General features: G+C 44.8%; 1 protein-coding gene across 3 annotated transcripts in view; it reads left to right on the top strand.

Moving 5' to 3' along the window:
* Positions 1-20,283, top strand: part of LOC311366587 (serine-rich coiled-coil domain-containing protein 2-like) — a 62,426-nt gene that overhangs the window by 10,944 nt on the left and 31,199 nt on the right. For 2 of the 3 annotated variants that reach the window (XM_084485369.1, XM_084485368.1), the window contains exons 3-7: positions 8,921-10,329; positions 11,046-11,195; positions 11,712-11,894; positions 12,830-12,903; positions 13,235-13,423. In XM_084485369.1, coding sequence (XP_084341495.1) covers positions 8,964-10,329; positions 11,046-11,195; positions 11,712-11,894; positions 12,830-12,903; positions 13,235-13,423 — 1,962 coding nt within the window. In that variant the 5' untranslated portion in view covers positions 8,921-8,963. The remainder of the gene's footprint in view (positions 1-8,920; positions 10,330-11,045; positions 11,196-11,711; positions 11,895-12,829; positions 12,904-13,234; positions 13,424-20,283) is intronic. The other variant, XM_084485370.1, reaches the window with a different exon arrangement.

Raw genomic sequence — 20,283 nt, 5'->3', positions numbered from 1 at the left:
CCTGCTGGAGAGTTGCATTTCTTAGCTGTCTGGTGTTGATACAGAAAAACAGAACTTCTGGGTTAAAATTTGTGTTTGTAATAGTTAATACCAAAACAACATTGTTGTTAGTATTTGGTTCTTTTCATTTGCCAATGTTTCTGGAAGCTGTTTACAGTCACAAGGTCCTATTAAAGGGATAGTTCAGGATTTTGGGTCTCATTTCCAAGTCAGCCAGTATGTTATTTATCATTAGAGATTGTTTTCAATACTTTTAATTCAGTCCTTCTAGTTGCAGAAATCGCTGGTGCTAGGCTAGCGCAACTCGAGGGGAACTGCTTGCCTGCCAATAAAAACAGTTTTACCCACTCCCGAGGCAAACCAATTATAATACCCGACCATCGATGTAAATGTCTGTGTTGATAGAATAGTGTTAGAAATAAACTTACTCTTGCATCGCATTGCATTGGCGGACTGATATTACCTGGAGTGCGCTTCTCTGTTTACCTTCTGCTGTAGTGAATTGGTTGCTACACCGGAGCAAAGTGAAATTCCGCCACTGCTGAGAAAGTAGTCCCCCAAAATGTAATGTGATCATTGCGATACAAGGATAGTTTTATTTCTAATATTATTCTATCAACACAGACATTAACATCGATAGTCATTATAATTGGTTTGCATCGGGTGTACTTTGGAGTGGGTAAAACTGTTTTTATTGGCAGGCTAGCAGTTCCCCTCGACTTGCGCTAGCCTAGCACCAGCGATTTCTACAACTAGAAGGACTGAATGAAAAGTGATGAAAATGGTCTCCAATGATAAATAACACACTGGCTCACTTGGAAATGAGTTCCGGGCCGTGTCCCAATTCAGGGGCTGCATCCTTCGAAGGACGCATTTGAAGACCGCTTACGTCACAGCGGCGCGTCAAGTGCTGTCCCATTTCGAAGGCTCCTTCAAATGCGGCCGAGACATGCAGCCTTCGTTTCCCAGATTTGAAGGACCCACCGGGTGGATCCTTCACGGCCCAACGTATCCCAAGATTCATTGCGCGTTGGATTTTTTTTCAGAAATGGCACGGAGAGAGCGGAAGCGGCAGCTGCAGTGAATACATATTTAATGACAAAACTATGTAAAAACATTTTTTTAATATAAAAGTAAGGTTCGGACCATTTTAAATATGTAACTTTATTGTCAAAGTTCAATGACATTAATGCTAGACATATAACGTTAAACTAACGTTTTACGTTATATGCCAAGACCTACAGAAAAGCCTCTTGGACCCATGCCCCAAAACCCACAGGAAGTCTGCTTTTTTCTTTTTTCATTTTCACTCTTGGCGGCCATTTTCACTTTTTCGCCTTGTATTTGAATGAACTCCTCCTAGGGAATTTATCGGATCTGCTTCAAAATTGGACAGTAAACTTGAATAATGTTGCTGAATGAACGCTGTGCTATTTGTGACTGTACGTTGAAGGGCGTGTCCGTGGTGTGACGTCAAAGTTGGCCACTTTCAATGGAATTTCACGCCGTGGAATGTCACTGAAATCGCCACAGTTCATAGACGCAATGTTTGCTTTGAGCGGGACCGACACAGTGGCTGTTGGGGCCCAAAGTTTCAAGTTCATATGCTCAGTTAATATGAAGTTGATTGCCAAAACAACATGGCAGCCAGAGGCTAAAAATCGTCGAAAATCGTAAAAAATTAAAAACGTCTGGAACGTGTGACATCGTAGAGCGGTCTCCCTCAGCTTCTGGCGATGAGGGCTTTCATCGATGCCTTGGATGTTGTGGATGCGACAGAATATATGTGGTATCGTTGCAGCAACATTTAAGATGATTGCGAAGAGTTCTACCCGTTCTGCCTCCATGCTGGCTGTGGTCAAACCAAAACAAACTAGAGTGACAGCACAGCACCTCTACGGCATATCCTGCCCCTTGCAAGCCCACCCCCCTAACCCACCCGGAGATTCTTCTGATGTCTGAACGACATCGATGTCCGCACGACATCGATGTCCGCATATAAAGCATGAAGTGTGAATCACCCTCAGGGTAGAATCTCCTGATATACAAATGCAGAGAAAATGCAGGGGACATGTCTGAAAACGGCTTATATCAGCTATTTAACACTAATTTGAACAAACTAGTATTGCTAGCGGGGCCTTTAACATGCTCTATCAGGAAATATAGTGTTAGTGTGGCAGTAATCTGAATCACAATCTAGAATCCGGTCTGATCCGGTCTCTGCATCTTGAGAATGTTCCCATTCTCCTTTTTACTATTTTATTATATTCAAATTATTTTAAATTTAGATTTGCTTTGCTAGTCAAATGCGCACTTTGCTTGTATGCAACTGTTCTTGGGGTCCAGGTGTAGTTTATATCCCATGATGTAGTTTACTCTGTAGGCAGTCATACATTTTAGCAGTCCATTAACACCAAGGAAGGGGACACAGTTATTGTTTTAGTTATTGTACACATGATTTCCTTCCTACCGCTCGCTCTCCCCAGGAATGCAAAGTAGGGCTTATCTTTGTGAAATGGGCCCAGAATGTCCCCCTATGTGGTGCTGGAAAATAACACAGGCAAGAATTTATAATGGATCAAGCACTTGCATAAGGTGGATGTAATGCTCTCTCATTCCGATCATTTCATATGTAACTCAACTAGGGGTGTGAACGGTTACAAAAAATTGTAAACGGTTACACGACCCCTTTTTTTTTGTGTACACGGTTAACCGTTTTTTTTTTTTTTGGAGTGGACCGCAGTCGTGCTATTGAGAATGAGGAGTCACGTGATTTTTTGGAAGGGGAGGGGAGGGGTTTGAGCCCGTCCGCCATGATGACATCCACGGCTATCGGTTGCCAGGGGCAACGTTGTCAGAGCAGCATAGAGACATGAGGAAATACGCAACATAGAGACGCAGGAGACATTACGAGATAGAAATAAATGGAGAAGAATAAGGCGAAGGAAAAGGGTCCTAGTGAAAATGCAGAGAACACAAGAAGACATTAGAAACCATTATAGTCAATGTAGGCTATTCCACTGGATACGGCAGCGGCACGGCACGGAACCAAACCGGCACTACTTTGTTTTAAGTTGCCGGTTCGCAGCCGTGTCTCACAACACTTGCACAGCCATTCTGTTTATGATCTTTATTCATTAATTGCGCCGCGGCCGAACTGATGCGGATATTCTCTGATATTATGTAAGCATAAGCACCGCGGAAACCACTGCTGTCAAAAGACGCTGATCCATCTTCTCTGTTGACGCGAGTTGCTCTAGTTCTACCTCCACGGCCCTGCAGCGGGCAATTATCGGACAAGATTGTCCGTGTGTGGTGTTCCGTCTTGTGTTCGAATCTCATGTATTTGTATTTACGATCGGAGAGCAAGAAATGGGCTGAGATTCTCTTTATGTGTGTGGTGTACATCCGACTCAAAAATCACATAAGATTAAAAAATCTTGTAGTGTGGGACAACTGCGTTGTCCATTTAGGGAACCTGACAAACTGTAACCCACATTGAAGCAGTTTTTAACGCAGCAGTTATTTCCAGGCATTGTTAAAACAGTACAGAATTTCAACAACCGTTCGTTTACTGATTATTGGATTACCATTACAAATGTTCTTTCTCCAAGATCCAAACAAACAATCAAGTATAGCATGAAGGATTGTACTGTTCTCGCTGGATGAACATCCAGCTATTCAGTCAGCTAAACATTAAACTTGAAATGACTCCAGGAGAACGGGGTTCTGTGTTGAGTTTGTTTACTGAAGCTTGAAAATTGTAAAAAATTGCCGCGGGGTGAAGTTGAATTTTCCACCAACAGACTGTAGCCAGTGTGCAGTCAATGTCATTCATCCAGCCATTCACAGTTGCAATCACAGCGCTAGTTGCCTGTTGTTGCTTCTGTGCCACCTCACTCACAGCCCCTTTGAAAACGATGTATAGCTTAAGTTTAGTCCCGTCCGCCTTGGCTGTCAGGTTCACAGTGAGATGGCTCTTTTCATGCCCTATAGTTTTTAAAGCCTCGCTCTTTGCACCCCATCTGTCCACGGTTGTGGGTGACACCATGTCAAACCAAACTGCAGTCTCGTCCATGGCAATGATGTCTCTATCTGCAATGTTTTTAGAAGTGACAACTTTGCCAACGTAGTCAAAAAAGGAAGCCAGTTTCTCTATGAGCTGGTCGGGGTCTTTTTGTGCGACATCTCACTGATAACCCATTGCGCTCAAGAAATCTCTGTAACCAGCCCCTGCTAGCTACGAAATTCTTGCCTCCATCATCACTCACAGAGGAGAATATTTTCAATTGCTTTTAAACATTTTTCTTGACACTCTGTGATGCTTATCTCGTACTGAAAAAATCCATTCTGCAAGACTTGTTTCCAGCTCCAGGCTTACTTTCTTCCTACCTCCACCTGCTAGTTGGGCTCTTGTCTTGTTGGCTAACATCAGTTCATTCTTTTGCTTCTACCAATATCTAATTTGTCTTGGGTCAATATCAAAGTGCTTTGCCCCTTTCTCTCCCGAATGCATATTTCAACACCTTTTCTTTGAATTTAATATCAAATTTACGCCTGGGTGCCATAGTGTGGGCTAGCCTACTGCTCAAGTGTCATGTCTCCTTTCTTTCTGTCTCCCCCTAGTGCTCATGGACTGATAATGCTATTGGTATGCAATTATTACCCCAGCTTGTTTGTAAGGCTGGCCTTTATTTCTCTGTATCGACTACGCCCCAGCTATTATTCGAGGCCCGGCTATAAATAGAATCCCGGCCATAATTTGAGGATTTACAGTATATAATGAGTTTCACATTTATTGAAATGAAGTACATTTTCCACAATATTCTAATTCACTGAGATGCACCTGTATATATGAGGTGACATGTAGGGCTGGAGGGGTTACACTGATTAATACCACAATTTAAATCCTTTTATTCCAAGTTGACAACTGTTCAATACATTTTAAGTCAAGCTGGTTTTTCCGAGTTCTGAGTTTTCTTGAAGGCAGTAGAACTGAACTCCCTACCTTGGCTCAATGAGTATGCAAAGTAGCCTGGCTATTGCCAAACCAAGCTCAACTGTAAATTGCACCAGAGCCCGTCTACGGAGAGCCTTGGCACTCTCTATTGAGCCCCATTGTATCGAACTTGGTTGCAATTCCGTTATAATTGCACTGGGGGTGATCGCCTGAGAGCAGATTGAATGGGATTGAATGTCTATGGGGCTAGACGGCTAAATGTATCTTTCACCTGCTTGTCGTTATCACAGATTTGATATAGTTCAATATAGATTATAGTTCAAAAGTACTTATGTTGTTTCGATTTCTTACAGTTTGGGCCATTGTTGGCCGTACACGCTAGCATTCTGCTAATGAATGCTGATTGGTCAGGGACAGACTTGCGACTGATTATGACCAGAGACCCCGCTTGATGGTGTCTGAAGCTAAAGCAGAATCAGAAACCTTATCTTAAGGAAGACTTTCCGTCAAAGTTAATGGTTATATATATATATATATATATATAGTATTAGAGATGCTCCGATCAGCATTTTTGGGCCAGATCACTGATTAACGATCACCAAAATCATGATCTGCCAATTGCCGATCATTGCTGATCACAGAATGGCAGGGGAATGGGAATCTATTATATATGTATTATATATTAAATATATGGAAGATTCCATATATTTAATATATAATCTGGATAGCAGGCAAGCACCAGTTTCTGTTCCAATAGACTATTTATTTTTTCTCTTTGGACCCCCGTGACTGAAACATGTCGTTCAATGCGTTCATCAAAGCCTCAAAGCAGAATGTGTCATATACGATACTGAAATGTGCCTACACGCGTACTGCTGTCTTTACGGTACTGAAATGTGCCTGCACATTTACTGAGCTATGCAAGTGCTCCTTAAACGAAACTTAACGTTAAACTGCCTCGTTTGCCATCATTACAATGACCCTGTGAAATCCTGGCAGTGTAGCACAATGTTTTAGATGGGAGAACTCATGCTGCCACTGGCAAGTTCAGATTTAAATTTCTTTTTTTTTTTTAAGTTGCATGAGTAATTTACATCAAGTGATTGGCTTTTTGAATCTGCGCTATTGGGGTTCTCCGATCACGCTGTCTTTAGCCAATATCGGCCGATCACGATCGCCGTCCGATCAATCAGAGCATGTCTATATATTATATATGCGGAAGTGCCAAAGTGACTCAGAACTCAGAAATTTTTAGAACAGATAAGTGAACATAAAAAATGCAATGTTCAGCTGAGTGTATTATCTTAGCCCACCTTTTGAATGCAACTTTAAAATTACTTGACAAAAAACTACACCCTGAGGAGCCGTCTGTCCATTCTCAGACACTTACTACTAATATGTTATCGTTAACCTTCGTTCAAAGGTTTAACAAATCAACACACTTGTATCTTCTATAATCTGGAAACAGAATTTCGATTACCTTTTATACTTTTTTCAAAATCACAGTTTAAGTTCCATATCGGCATTGTTTTCAGTTGGTCTCATTGATTTACGCTGAGGTTAGAGCGCAAGGACATGCTGGCAGTGTTGCCAGATTGGGCAGTTTTTCCCGCTCAATTGGAGTACTTTTTACGACGTTCAGGCAGTGTTGCCAGATTGGGCGATTTTCCCACCCAATTGGACTACTTTTAATCACGTTAGGTTGGAAAAATTAGCATTAGGCGAGTACATACAATTTTGGCTGGTTTAAAAAAAAACTGGCGGGATTATTATAATTCTTTCTACAAACAGCAATCAATACCATACCTTTCATATGGCATATCGTTTGTGCAGCTAGTACCACTATTACTTCAGCTACTACTACTACCACTACTACTGCTACTACTACAGCGACTACTACTACAGCTACTACTACTACTACTTCAGCTACTACTACTACTATTTCAGCTACTACTACCATTATTACTACTACTACTACTACTACTACTATCTTCCAGCTTTGACAGTATTACAGTTTTTTACAGCTTTTGTAACAATGTAGTTCAGCACTTTGCTTCTTCAGGTAATGCAATTCAGCGTCAGTGAGTTTTCGATTTCACCTTTCAGATTTTTCAGCAGTGCAGGGCAATACATTTTGACCTTTCAGATTCTTCAGTTCAACTAATTTTACCTTCCTGCATTTTTAGTAATGCTTTGCGCTTTTCATTCAGCTGTCACTTTATTTGTTTCCAACGGTTTACATTTTTTCAAATGGTGTGCATGTTTACATTGTTTACTCCATTCAGACTTTTGAACTTTTGTTCAAAACCCTTCACTTGATTTAAGCCATTTAACATTTATTTACGTCTTAAACTGTGTCTTTATTAAAACATATTTTCAACCTCACTTTGCACTACAGCATTCACCGCATTTGCTGCAGGAAATGCATTTTCTAGTTTATCAAGTTATCCACCATCATCCATCATCCATCTGTAATTCTTCATCCAGTTGCCTATTTCTCACATGGAATTGGTTAAATTTTTGAGAAATGAGCTCTTCATTCATTGCCTCTAGGCATGTATGGTCTTCTGATCAGTTTCTTCTCGTGACACACTGACTCCATGTTGTTTGATCACAAGTCCACCAAGTGTTGGTCGTGGAAAACTGATGATTACTGTGTGATAATCTGATGCGGTGAACTGTGTCTATTTATGTTTTATTTTCGTATCCTCAAATCTGCTCATGTGTCAAAGCTGGGGGCAGGCCTTTAGTGGATGCCTTTTTATTTATAGATTTGGTTTTAATCTTTGTTTTAATAATTTAATAATTGTATTGGTCATGAAGACAGCATTATAGCTGCTCCTGACCAAATGAAGAGACCTACTCTGTATGGTGGCTTTCAGCACTAAAAGGCCACCATAATGTGTTCACAAATTTTGCATTCAGAATTGAAAAAAAAAATTTGTTATTACGGTAGTAAAAGACATGTCATTGACCAGATGGTTTTCATGTGGGTGCGAAAGCCAAATCAGACCATGCTATGTACAGTGAGGCACCTGCATTATAGCTGACGGTCAGGCACAGTGTGTGTTTGAGCAGGATTTGTGAATGACTGTATCGGATTACAGTGACATGGGTGTGGCCTGGACGTACCCAGACTATCAACACCTGAATACCATTAGATGTGGATCTACTGCTGCTGTCTGGTGGAAAGTATTGAAGTCATATAGTCAAGGACTTTCCTAAAGGTGTGTGTGTGTGTGTGTGTGTGTGTGTGTGTGTGTGTGTGTGTGTGTGTGTGTGTGTGTGTGTGTGTGTGTGTGTGTGTGTGTGTGTGTGTGTGTGTGTGTGTGTGTGTGTGTGTGTGTGTGGCTTGTACAACTTCTGACTCACAGTACATGCATGCACACACACACACACACACATACACTCACACTGGAGGTAGTTTTGATTTCAGCCCACACTTATCAAAAGGGATTATTAAATCATCATTGAACTGTACAGTATTGGGAAACTATTGGGTTTGCCAGTAACGTAGTATGGGAAAAGATAAATACTATATACGGTATATAAATACCACTTCATCTGTGACTGGTATTAAGTGAATTGTTGACTGGTATAGTAAACCAGCAATGTGTGTCTTATCTACGTTCCTTTCTACTACTTTCTACAAAGGGGACCACACCTGTTTTCAGAGAACCAAACCAGTAGTTCAGGATTCCTACGTATATTTAGTAATGAGGTGTATTCTGCATTCAATCCATTACAAGCTATTATCCTTTTACGCAAAGAAACGCAGGTGTATTCCCCCTGGTTGCAAGTTATGATTGATCTCTACAGTTTCTTCAGAACCAATTTCAAATTAATTTTTCTTATTCTTTTGAGCGTGACCAAAGTCCTTACATATTGTATTTGCTGTTTTTGCTGTTTTTCATCAGTTCAATCCCTCCCTCCCTCTTCCTCTTCCTCTTCTTCTTCCAGAGTCTCTGACTCTGTCTCTCCATGGTGAAGTGGGCGGGGTCTGATGTCGGCCTCTCCTTCAGCTCTCCTCACCCCTCCCGCCATGCCCACCATGGTCTCCCGGCTGCCCAAGTTTGGCTTCCGGCCCTCCTCTTCCGGAGCACCCCAGGCCAGCGCCCCTCAGAGCGTCCCAGCTTCTACAGCTCCAGGCGGGACTGCGATGGGCGGGGTCGACCCCTGTGCACCCCTCACCAACGGCTCAAACCACCAGCCCCAAAACACCATTACCACCGCCGTCACAGGGGGCCTGGTCAAGAACAATGGTTTGCTCCGCATGCCCGCCCCTCTCTCTATAAGCTGGACCAAAAGAGGAAAGGTGGGGGTCAAGAGGGCGGGTGTGCCAGGTAGGAAGACCGGGGCCGTGGACCAGAGTGACGTCGTCACTCCGTGCCAACAGCTCCAACACCCGCCAGCGCAACAGCAGCCGTCACCGTCGACAACGCAGCGCTGGCTCAAGAAACCGAACCCACCGGTAACCACGGCACCGGCGACAGTCGCCGCTAAAGCGCGCAGTTTTGGTTTTGGAGTGGCTTCAGCGTCCTCTCCACCGCTGGGTCCTAAACTCCTCCCCGTTGTAAAGGGCGGAGCCGGCGGAGCCGGCGGCAACAGACCGGGCCAGAAGGCTGCGCCGGGCCTCATCAACGGGACCAAACCAAACCTCAACGGCACCGCCCAGCGGTTCGGAGCCCTCCGCCAGCACGCCAGCTCGTCCGGCGGACCGGGGGTCTCACGGCACGGTTCTCGGTCGGGCTCCCCACTCCTCGGCAAGCAGCCGGCCGGCCGCTCACAGTCTAGCGACAGCCTGAGGACCGGGGGTCCCGCCGGGGGCGGCCCGTCCGTCCGCCTGTTGTCGGAAAAGGACCGTCTTCGCTCCCGGAGCCTGAACCAGGTGCAGAGGCAGCCCTGGTCCACACTGCCCGCAGCGCTGTCGGCTGCATCGTCCTCCTCCAGGATCACGCGCTCATACTCCCTCAACAGGGCCGCTGAGCGGGGCTCCAAGGAGCCACCGACGACCCCGCCCTCCTCCCAGCTGCTCCTCCTCCCCAAGGCCCCGGGGGGCCGGTCCCCCCTGGCCAAGCACGTCCCTTGGGGGGACACTGACGGTGTGGTGGGTCTCGGTGGAGCCAAAGGCCTCCTCCCAGTCTCCCACCTGAAGAAGCCCCTTCTGCCCAGCACTTACCTGTCCTACAACGCCCTCGGAGCCAACCGCTCGCGTCCCTCGCTCATCAGGCAGCCCCGCCCACTCCGCCTCACACCGGCCACCAGATCACAAAACCACAATCAGGAAGTGGGAGTGCAGGGAGCGGAAGCACGTAGAAACTCTCTGGAGTCGCCCTCGGTCACGCCCTCCACCACAGAGAACAGCCCAGGTACGATGTGGTAGTCTTATAACGTTATCCTGGAGGTTGTCAACCACTTTATCGGTAGATTTGAACATTATATTCATTTATGCATGGATGATGAATGCAATGCACAACTATCTTTTTGCGATATATTATACCTTGTATACATTTACATTTACATTTATGGCATCTAGCAGACGATTCTATCCAAAACGACTTACAATAAGTACATTTGTTGGTACTGGAAGGATGTTCATAGAACCAAGTGCCAAGCACTAACAACTGCTAGGTTAACCCATTCCCCGTATACAACAAAGATAGCTAGGATAAGATTCTACACAACTAAGTACTTTTTAATTTATTTTTTGAGTGTGCCAACAATACCAGTTTTTATTTTTTGAGAGTGCCAGGATGGACATACAACATACAATAAAGGAAGGGTGGGAGGCGGTGGCTATGCAGAGTCTAGTTGAACTCAGAAGAGTCTTGAGTCTTTTGTGTATAGCGATCCTCTTCAACTCAACGGTTAAGAGCATGACATTAACACTGCAAGGGTTGGGGTTAAATCCCCACTGGGGCCACCCATGTCTTTGCTAAGTCTAGTAGAGTCTAGCTCTTAGTCTTATACGTTGGATACCTTCTCCCGGGTTGTTTTTCTGTGTTGTAACATCCCCTTCATGTACTTGACCCACATTGTAATCCCATTGAAACACATCAACGTGTCGGTGTTCCTCTGGTACCAGGCAGCACCCCTGAGGCGGTGGAGCGGGTGTCCCATGGCGAGGTGTCCCTCCTGGGGGAGACGCTGGAGGACATGTCTCTGTCGTCCACCTCCTCCCTGGAGCGACACAACGACACCAGCCAGGAGTACATGGACGACTTTGATAACCTTGGTATGTACGAACAGCATTCTCTAAATAATCTGCATGGATTTTGTGGGACTGGTAAATAACTGAAAAAGGGTTGCCAAGGGCCACCATGGATTGGCCTTCAGTTAAAACATGTGCTAAAAGTGCTTTATTTCTTAAAAAATCATTTCTTAATTTTTGAGATAGATAACACTTTATTAAGATGTTCCTGAAGGTGTAGTTTTAGTTGTAGTAGTTTTCATTTTATAGTTCTTTATAGATGTTCTGAAAATGGACCTTATAACACCAAACATCACAAATGTAGAAAATAAATGTTAAATATGATTCAATCATAACACACAACACATATCATAACAACACATGTATATGATCTTTCTTTGAGACTTAATGCTGAGACAACCTTTCACATGAAATAGTTAACAAGTTAACAAGGTAAGCTAACCCTTTTACTTGGCAACCAGAAAAACTGTGACTCTCAAATCTGAAATTATTCATATTCAAACAAACAACAGACACCGTTCATCCACTTGCTCTTCCTAGGAAACGGTGGTGTGGGAATCCTGCTTCTCTCCACCAATGATGGTGGAGCGGACATGGCCATGAACCAATCAGAGTCCAGGACACATGATGTGAAAGTCCTCCGTAGCAGCGATGAGACGAGGATGTCAGGGATGCCCAGCTTCCTCGGGGACAGCATCGACTGGAGAGGTGTGAGGCTCAGTGGTGAGTAAAGAGAAGCTCCTTTGACCAGAAGGTTTTGGGTTCGGTCCCCCAACACCCCCAGCCTAACCTACCTCCTTGAGTTGGATTCCTTAAGCCCTACCTGCTTCTTTACATACATTTAGGGCATCTAGCAGACGCTTTTATCCAAAGCAACTTACAATAACTACATTTTTCAGAAGAAAGAGAAACAATAACATACCGCTGTCGGTACAGTAAGGATGTTCATAGACGATATAGTACGACATAAAATAAGTAGGTACATTTAGTGCCAGGAAGTACAACATGCAACAAGTGCGTAAGGGGGTGGAGTGCAGAGTCTAGGTGAACTCTGAACATGTGAGTCTTTTTTAGACTGTTGTTTTGTGACCGACAACTGAAAATATGTTTTGTGACCGACTTCTGGTAGACCATCTCTTAATTTACAGGCGGGGCTATATTGCTGTTAAGGCTTTCGTTCTCTCACTCACACTTGCTACAATCTTATTTGGGGGTGCAGTCGGAGTATTTGGTTGACATGACTTAAACCCTAAACCCTAAATTCATGTAAATCAAACGGCTAATAACAATAACCCATGTAATTATCCTTCGGTTTTAAAACAATATGCATTTAGGTCAATATTTGGACCAGGATCAATCCCTTGTTTTAGGGTCTGGGTTTCTTCTAATGAAACGTCTCTGAATTTACTAAGTTGCTGTGGAGGAAAGCATCTTGATAATGAATCAAGATTCATCAAGATTCAAAGTTCAAAAGCATAACATTATTTATAAACTTTAAAATTGACGTGTTCAAACCACCCCTGCTCAGTTATATCAAGAACTACTGACCATTGATACAAATACTAAAATACTAATATTGACCCAACTAGTTCCATATTATCAAGGAGGTGGAGCGTTATAAGTGAGCTATGACTGACTTATGAGATCCCTCCCACCAGGTGACCAAGAGGATTACCATTTGAGCAGGTTGACCAGGCAGAGGAGGCCCAGCCAACCAGACTATCAGGAACAGGTAAAGACGACCTGCCCCCAGCCTCTAACAACCAATCACAGGCCAGTGTTCCTGGCCTGTGGGGTTTCCATAGCTCATCAATAATGAATGCAGAGATGAATAGAAACAGTAATGGGAGAGTGACAATGCTAAAGTGGCTTATAACGTGGAACTTATACTTATATTATGTCTATGTCTAATATCTATTAGATATAATATCTAGCTATTAACAATTGTTTAAATAATAAGGAATATAAATATTATATAATATATATATAGTTATCATTTATGATAAAAAAGTTCCTGGGTTGATTTCTCTGGTTTCTGCTTCTCTGTGGTCCTCATCCACCAGGGCGGGTCGTCTCTCGACCTGTCCCCCTCGGACAGCTGTGGTTCTGGTGGAACGTACATGTGGGACGAGGAGGGTCTGGAGCCCCTGGGGGGGGCGGTGACCACCGCCACCACCATCACGGTCAACACCGCCAGCACTGCCCATCACAGAGGGAGCTACGACTCTGACCTCAACAGCATTGTGAGGCCTGTATGTGCGTGTGCATGCGTGTGTTATCATCAGGAATGTTAGGAACCATCAACAGACACACAAAATGAAACAGCAAATCAGTATGAATAACTTATTTCAAGTATACCGGTAGGTTTTGTGCTGTGGCCACAGGTCGAAAAAGTGTTGCCTCCTCTACACTAGGCGCAAACCGCCCATCATGAGAGTCGGGGAGGGTGTCAGTGGTTCGATGTTCAGGTTTGATTCCCATGTGGGTGGTCCCACGCCATGCGGTTTCACCGGCCCTCATGAGTCCTGAGGGCACAGTTTGATATTGTCTGCATGCATGTACTGGAGGGAGTCTGAGACTGAAGTCAGCGATTAAGGAGGAAACAGCCAATGGGAAAAAAACAGCGGCATGTTCCTCGTCACCGATGACTCGGATATATGGAATCAAATGCTGACAATCGGACATAACCCGTGATTCTTTCCCTTCTATTTGCAATGGCTTAAAGTGCTGCTTAACTATTTGACAGAGCAACAAGTCCTTGTGTCTTAAAATGGTACTGAAAACCTTAATTTCAGTCAAACGCCAGTTGTGGACAGGCAGTGGTTGACAATGTGGTTGACTGTCCACTCTGAACCACTGAGCTTATGCTGCACAGCGCAGCACGGACACGTGATAGACTAATTTATCAGGTTTATCTAACACTGGACATCTCGTGGATAGGTTTGGATCAGCAGCTTTCCACACGTTCTGCAGGGTCCTGGCAACATACCAGGATAGTTGTCTTTGGACATTTTCATCACACGTTTCTCTTTTCATGTTTGTCACGATACATGATTTAAAGCTTCTTTTACTCTAAATCAATGATGTATTTTTAAAGGTGTATTATATAACATTTCCGTGCTGAAATATATATAAACGACTGTTATATTTCATTTAATTTCATTTAACCTTTATTTATACTCGAAAGATCAATTGAGGGGTGACCCTCATTTGCAATGATGTCGAGTCAGCAAAAACAACAATATATACACAATATACAAGGCAAATACATCAAATATACAACTGATGAAGTGAAAAAGAAAATTTAAACATTTACACAGAGATGTGGAATGGCTGGAAATAAAATAAAATATAGCTTAATTAAAACAGTTGCAGGTAGAGTTTGGCAGATTTATGATCATATGTCTAAATTGGTTAAAGGATATTAAGCTATTACTTTTAATTTGTTGCTGTAAGTTGTTCTAGGAGTCAGGGGCACTGAAGCTAAAAGCTGTCTTTCCAAGCTCAGACCTGACATGAGGAACATGAAGCAAAAGCATGTCAGTGGAGCGTGTTTGAAAAAGCCCATGCAGCATTTCAAACAAATAATGGGGAAGTTTCCCGGACAGGGCTTTATAAATAAAAATGTGCCAATGTGTGTCACGTCTATCTTTTAGAGAGGACCACCCAACCTTTCCATATAAGACACAATGGTGTGTGCCATAGGCATCTCCTGTGATGAACCTCAGAGCAGAGTGAAAAACCGAATCCAGGAGTTTAAGACATGAATGTGATGCATGCCAGTAAACCACATCACCGTAATCAAGGACAGACATGAAAACTGCCTCAATAATCCTTTTCCTACAAAATAAAGGGAAGGTTGTTTTGTTCCTATAAAAATAGCCAATTTTTTGTCACAATCGACATACAAGATTTTTTATGTGAAAATGAAAACTGAGTTTATCATCTATCCAGATGCCGAGATATTTATATTCTGTGACTTCAATTAAAAATCCATTCTTTGTAGAAATAGTGAAATCATTAAAATTTTACTTAAAAAAAAGTAATTAGTTATAGTTACTCACTACTTGTTCCAAAAAGCTAACTGAGTTAGTAACTGAATTACTTTATAATAAAAGTAACTAGTTACCAGGGAAATAACTATTTGCGTTACTGTAAAAAAAACAAGTTGCTATATGTCAAAGAATTTGGATTTTTCTGAGCAGTTTTCACAAGTCAGTTGAAATGAGTAGAACAGACAGGTACTTGTACTCGTTGTGAGATGCTTCATTAAATTAGAGTTGCTTACAACGGATGTCGACAAAGTCTTCCCTCCGGGCCATAATGTACACTTTACATGCACATTCTTGCCTTTGACCTCAATGAATTTGAAGTAGTGCGTATATCTCCACCTTGAAAATGCCAACTTTTCATCGGATTGCTCCGGACTCGCCATCTCTGCTGCTCCTTCGAATCTGTTTGGTGTTTGTGTGTGGTGCGCGTGGCCTGGCTTGTGTGTAAAAACACTGGCTCCGATTGGCTACCATGAAACATGACTCTGCCTTAGCCAATCATAATCGCTTATCTCGTTGTTAACCCACCCAGTCTCCTCACTAGCAGTATGTGTGTGGAGCCAGGGGTGCGTTCTGATTATGCAGTTTATTCAATCAATTCTTAGTAACACACCGCATTTAACGTTCAGTAACGATAACGGTGTTGTGACGACGGAAACAGTAATTAGTTAGATTACCCCATTACTGAAAAAATAACGGCGTTACCTAACGCGTCATTATTTTAAACAACGTTATTCCAAACACTGGTAGTTGGAGGATGAGCCACAGAGACCATAAAAACACTCTTTTTGCCTTTTCTCAGGCAAGAAGATGAACCAATTTCAACTTTTTTTGCATATATTTTAAAATATACTTTTTTTTTATAATACATAATTATTTACTTCATAAAACCTTAATATGTCCACCGGTGAACTATTTCTTTAATGTTGGGATGGAGACCATCGGGTGTGAAGAGCTCACTTGGCGGAGTGACAGAGGGCTGCGAACGAAAATATGCAGACTCACGGGCCGATGCAGCCGGTGGGGAGAGACGACTGCCGACCTTTCCTCTGGATCCCAATGTGGACGGGTACCTAGGACTCGATCGTGCAGCCCCAGAGTGCACCGCAACCGGAGAAACAGGAGATGGAACGGCTGGGACGGGAGAAGCCACCGTTGCCGGCGAAAAGGCAGCGTCATCCGCAAGTTTGGTTAGTTCCTCCAGTGGAGCGAACGGGTTGGAAACCGGGACAGGACCTGACGAGGACAGAGGACGGGAAATCCTTCTGCCCCTCTTCACAGCACTCGCCCAGGAGGGATCGGAGCCTGCAGTGCCGCGAGTGGGACCACCAGCCGGAGACCCAGATCCGGAGAGAGCAACCCACTCCAGCGCAGCTATCAGGGAAACGAGCAAGGATTGCCGCTGGAGGACATCATGGAGCAAGCTTTCGATTGTTTGGAGCTCCAATCCTAGGCTAGAAAGCTCCAGGTTTGGTGGTCTCCAACTGTCCCCATGCATGTGTCGATATGCACCCGATGCCAACATGACGCCAACAGGCATCCCGTTTGAACGGGAGGTCCCCAATGAAAAATAAATGTATGTTTATTCCCACTGTGGAAACACTACACTTGTAGTCCTTAACACCGGTCGAATAATACTATAATACTCCAAATTATAAACCCACCAGAACAAGCTGAAGACAGACTGGCTGGAGGAGCGTGTGGAGACCAGACACACGTTAGGCCAGTCTTGTGGTAAGAGGCCTGTGGCCAACCCTCTTAAACCAAACCAAACCCTTATAGTGGGATTACGTCCAAGTGGACCGAAGAGCTGTTTCGTTGACATGTGTGAATTGTGTTGTGCTGAAACAAGAGAGAAGGCCTGCAGAGAAGGCCTGCAGCTAAACAAATAGACCAACCCTGTTTCTGCCTGTTTCTGTTTCAATTGGTTATCCCACTGTTGTGCATCACAGACCAGGCGCACACAATTGGTGGAGGATGTGGGCAGTCGGAGTCCTCGCTATCAGTGGGTAAACCGATCAGAATAGAGCACGTCAGAACGAAGAGGAGAAAGTTTGAGCATGGAAGAAACCCTGAGGGTGAACTTGACAACCCAAGCCACGCTGCAGCTGTAGCTGAATTGTGCAGGGTAAGTGGAAGACAAGAGCAACGGCCACGAGATGCACTGACCAAGCAGATGCTGGATGATGACGTTGAGAAGTATATTGCCTTGTTTCAAAGGACTGCAGCAAGGGAGAAGTGGCCAAGAACAGAATGGGTGAACAACCTTTCTTGACAGCCTTTCTTGACTAGTGAAGTTCAGAAAGCCTGTCGGCACCTTTCCGTTGCGGATGCCGTGAACTACGATACGGTCAAGGTTGCCATCCTTGCTCAGTATTGACTTAGCCGCTCGGGCCCAGCGCATGCATGAATGGAGCTTTGACTCTGCTGTCCCAATCCGGGCCCAGGTAACAACACTGGTCTGTTATACCAAGAGCTGGCTTGAAGAAGCTGCAGGGCCACCTATATTGAACCGAGTGGTGATTGACCTGTGCCTCCGGGGACTGCCAAACAACGGCAAGAGGTATGTCGCCCGGCAGGGGGCTCAGAATGTAGACACATTAATAGCCTTACTGGAGAATCACAGGGTGATGGGTAGCATGATGCGGTCAGAAATTGTCACGCATACCAACTCTAAAGCCAATACAGAGAGAGAGATCAGTGACAAAGCTGTGAGCACGCCAACAGCCTGAACACCAACTGGCTGGACCAGACAGACAACGAGGCGAGTACCTATGCCTCCTCCTCTCCCACGTTGCTTTTCCTGTGGCCAGGAGGGCCACCTAGCCAGAGAGTGTCCGGACTGGGATGAACCGATGCCTACAGCTGCGTCTACGGGTGGTAAGGGCTTCTTCAGCCAATCTCAACTACCTGTTGGGCCCACCAGGGGGCACCAGCCCCAAAGTGTCCTGTGACGATAGGTGGGAGAGACACAGAAGCACTCCTAGACTCCGGAAGCATGGTCTCTCGTCAGACCGCAATTTGCTAGTGCCACCTGGGGAGAAGAGATCTGTGTCCTGCATCCATGGAGACACCTGGAAGTATCCCACCTCGGATGTCCAGGTTATCACTCCCCGAGGACAGTTCACTCTATGGGTCAGGGTTGTAGACTGCCGGTGCCAGTGCTTTTCGGCCGAGACAGCCCACTCTTCTCCCACTACTGGCCATAGAAATTGAGGAACCCAAAACTGCGAATCTGAAGACGCCCTGCCGGGAAGACGCCCTGCCACCCACCTACCAGTGATGACAATGTGGATAGGCCCCTCCACAGGCAAAGTACAGACACAGATCCTGGACGTGCAGCTGAGGAGGAGGAGCCCCTGGAAGAGATACAGTCAGATGAGGTATTCTCTGAGTTTCCTCAAGTCAAAGCGGACAAAACTCTTAGGCCTGGACGATTCGGCCCAGACCAGCTGCAGGATCCCAACCTGACCCAAGCCCAGAGGGAGGTCCAAGTGATCGAGGGACAAAACCAGGATGGGGTGAGTCAAGTGTCTTTTCCCCATTTCGTGGTTAAGAATAAGCGGCTGTACCGCGTAACACAAAAAGACTCTGAAAAAAGAAATCTGTGAACAGTTACTTGTCCCCAGAGAATGTCTCAAAAGTGTTGGACCTAGCAAACTCCCACTTACTAGGGGCACATTTAGGGAGAGAGAAGACCTATGACCGTATTCTCAGCCGCTTCTGCTGGGCAGGGGTTAAGAGAGCCGTGGAGGAATACTGTCGACACTGTGCCTTGCCTGAGGAAATCCTGAAAGACCAGGGCTCCTGCTTTATGTCTGGGGTGATGAAAAGACCATAGTCTGTGCCAAAGTCTGAAGGTGAGGCAAATTAAAACCTCAGTCTATCACCCTCAGACAGATGGACTTGTAGAAAGGTTCAATCAAACCCTAAAGCACATGCTGCGCAAAGTTGTAAATGTGGATGGTAAGAATTGGGATCAGCTGCTGCTGTCTTCTTTGAACAGTCATCGCCCATGACATTAAAACCGAGCCAAGCAGTTAGCTCGCTCACCCATAACATTGTGTTGGTAGTGGTACATGTACTTTTTAAATAACCATAACTTGCTCAATTTTCAACAGATTTTCAAACGGTTTGGTTTGTTAGAAACCAAACCGTTTGGAAATCGGTCAATGTTTACCAACACAATGTTATGGGTGAGCGAGCTAACTGTGGCAAGATGGCCACCGGTGCAGACGTTCAACTCCATTGGCCAGCAGCGCGGACGAGACATCTAGTGTTCTATATATATATATATCCGGCACCTAGAAGCTGTCATCCAGGCCTTGCGGGAAGCAGGGCTGACAGCCAACCCTGCAAAGTGTTCCCTGGCCCTGGAGGAGGCGAACTTCCTTGGGTACACTGTGGGATGAGGAAATGTGAAACCCCAAGAGAAGAAAGTGGATGCCATAGCAACCTGGCCCCAACCCCAGACGAAACGTCAGGTGAGAACTTTCCTAGGGTTAATGGGATATTATCGACAGTTCATTCCGGTCTTTGCCTCCATAGCTGCCCCCCTGCATGAGCTGACAAGCAAAAGTGCACCCAACCAGGTGAAGTGTGACGGTGACGGACCAGACCAAGCTGGCCTTCAATCATCTGAAGAAAGACCATTGCAGCGAGACGGTGTTGCACACACCAGACTTCAGCAGGAGGTTTGTGCTAGAGAGGTAGGACTTGGGGCAGTCCTGTCCCAAATACACAACAGCATGGAGTACCCGGTAACCTTTGTCAGCCATAAATGACACACGAGAAAAACTATGCAATCATAGAAAAGGAATGCTTGGCAGTTAAATGGGCCAGGAAAAATTACGCTATTACTTGCTAGGCCGTGAGTTTGCATTAGTAACTGACCACGCTCCATTGAAGTGGATGGCCCGTAACAAAGAATGCCAAAATAACCTGTTGGTTTTTACACCTGCAGGGCTTCAAGTTTACAGTGGATCACATGGCAGGAAAGCTTCATAGGAACGCTGATGCCATGTCGAGAAGGGATGATTGCTGTTGGTCTGTTGCTCCCC

This window comes from Micromesistius poutassou (assembly GCF_964030765.1).
Source record: "Micromesistius poutassou genome assembly, chromosome: 21".
Classification (NCBI taxonomy): domain Eukaryota; kingdom Metazoa; phylum Chordata; class Actinopteri; order Gadiformes; family Gadidae; genus Micromesistius; species Micromesistius poutassou.
The sequence above is the reverse complement of the archived record's forward strand: the minus strand, read 5'-3'. Positions and strand labels throughout refer to the sequence as shown.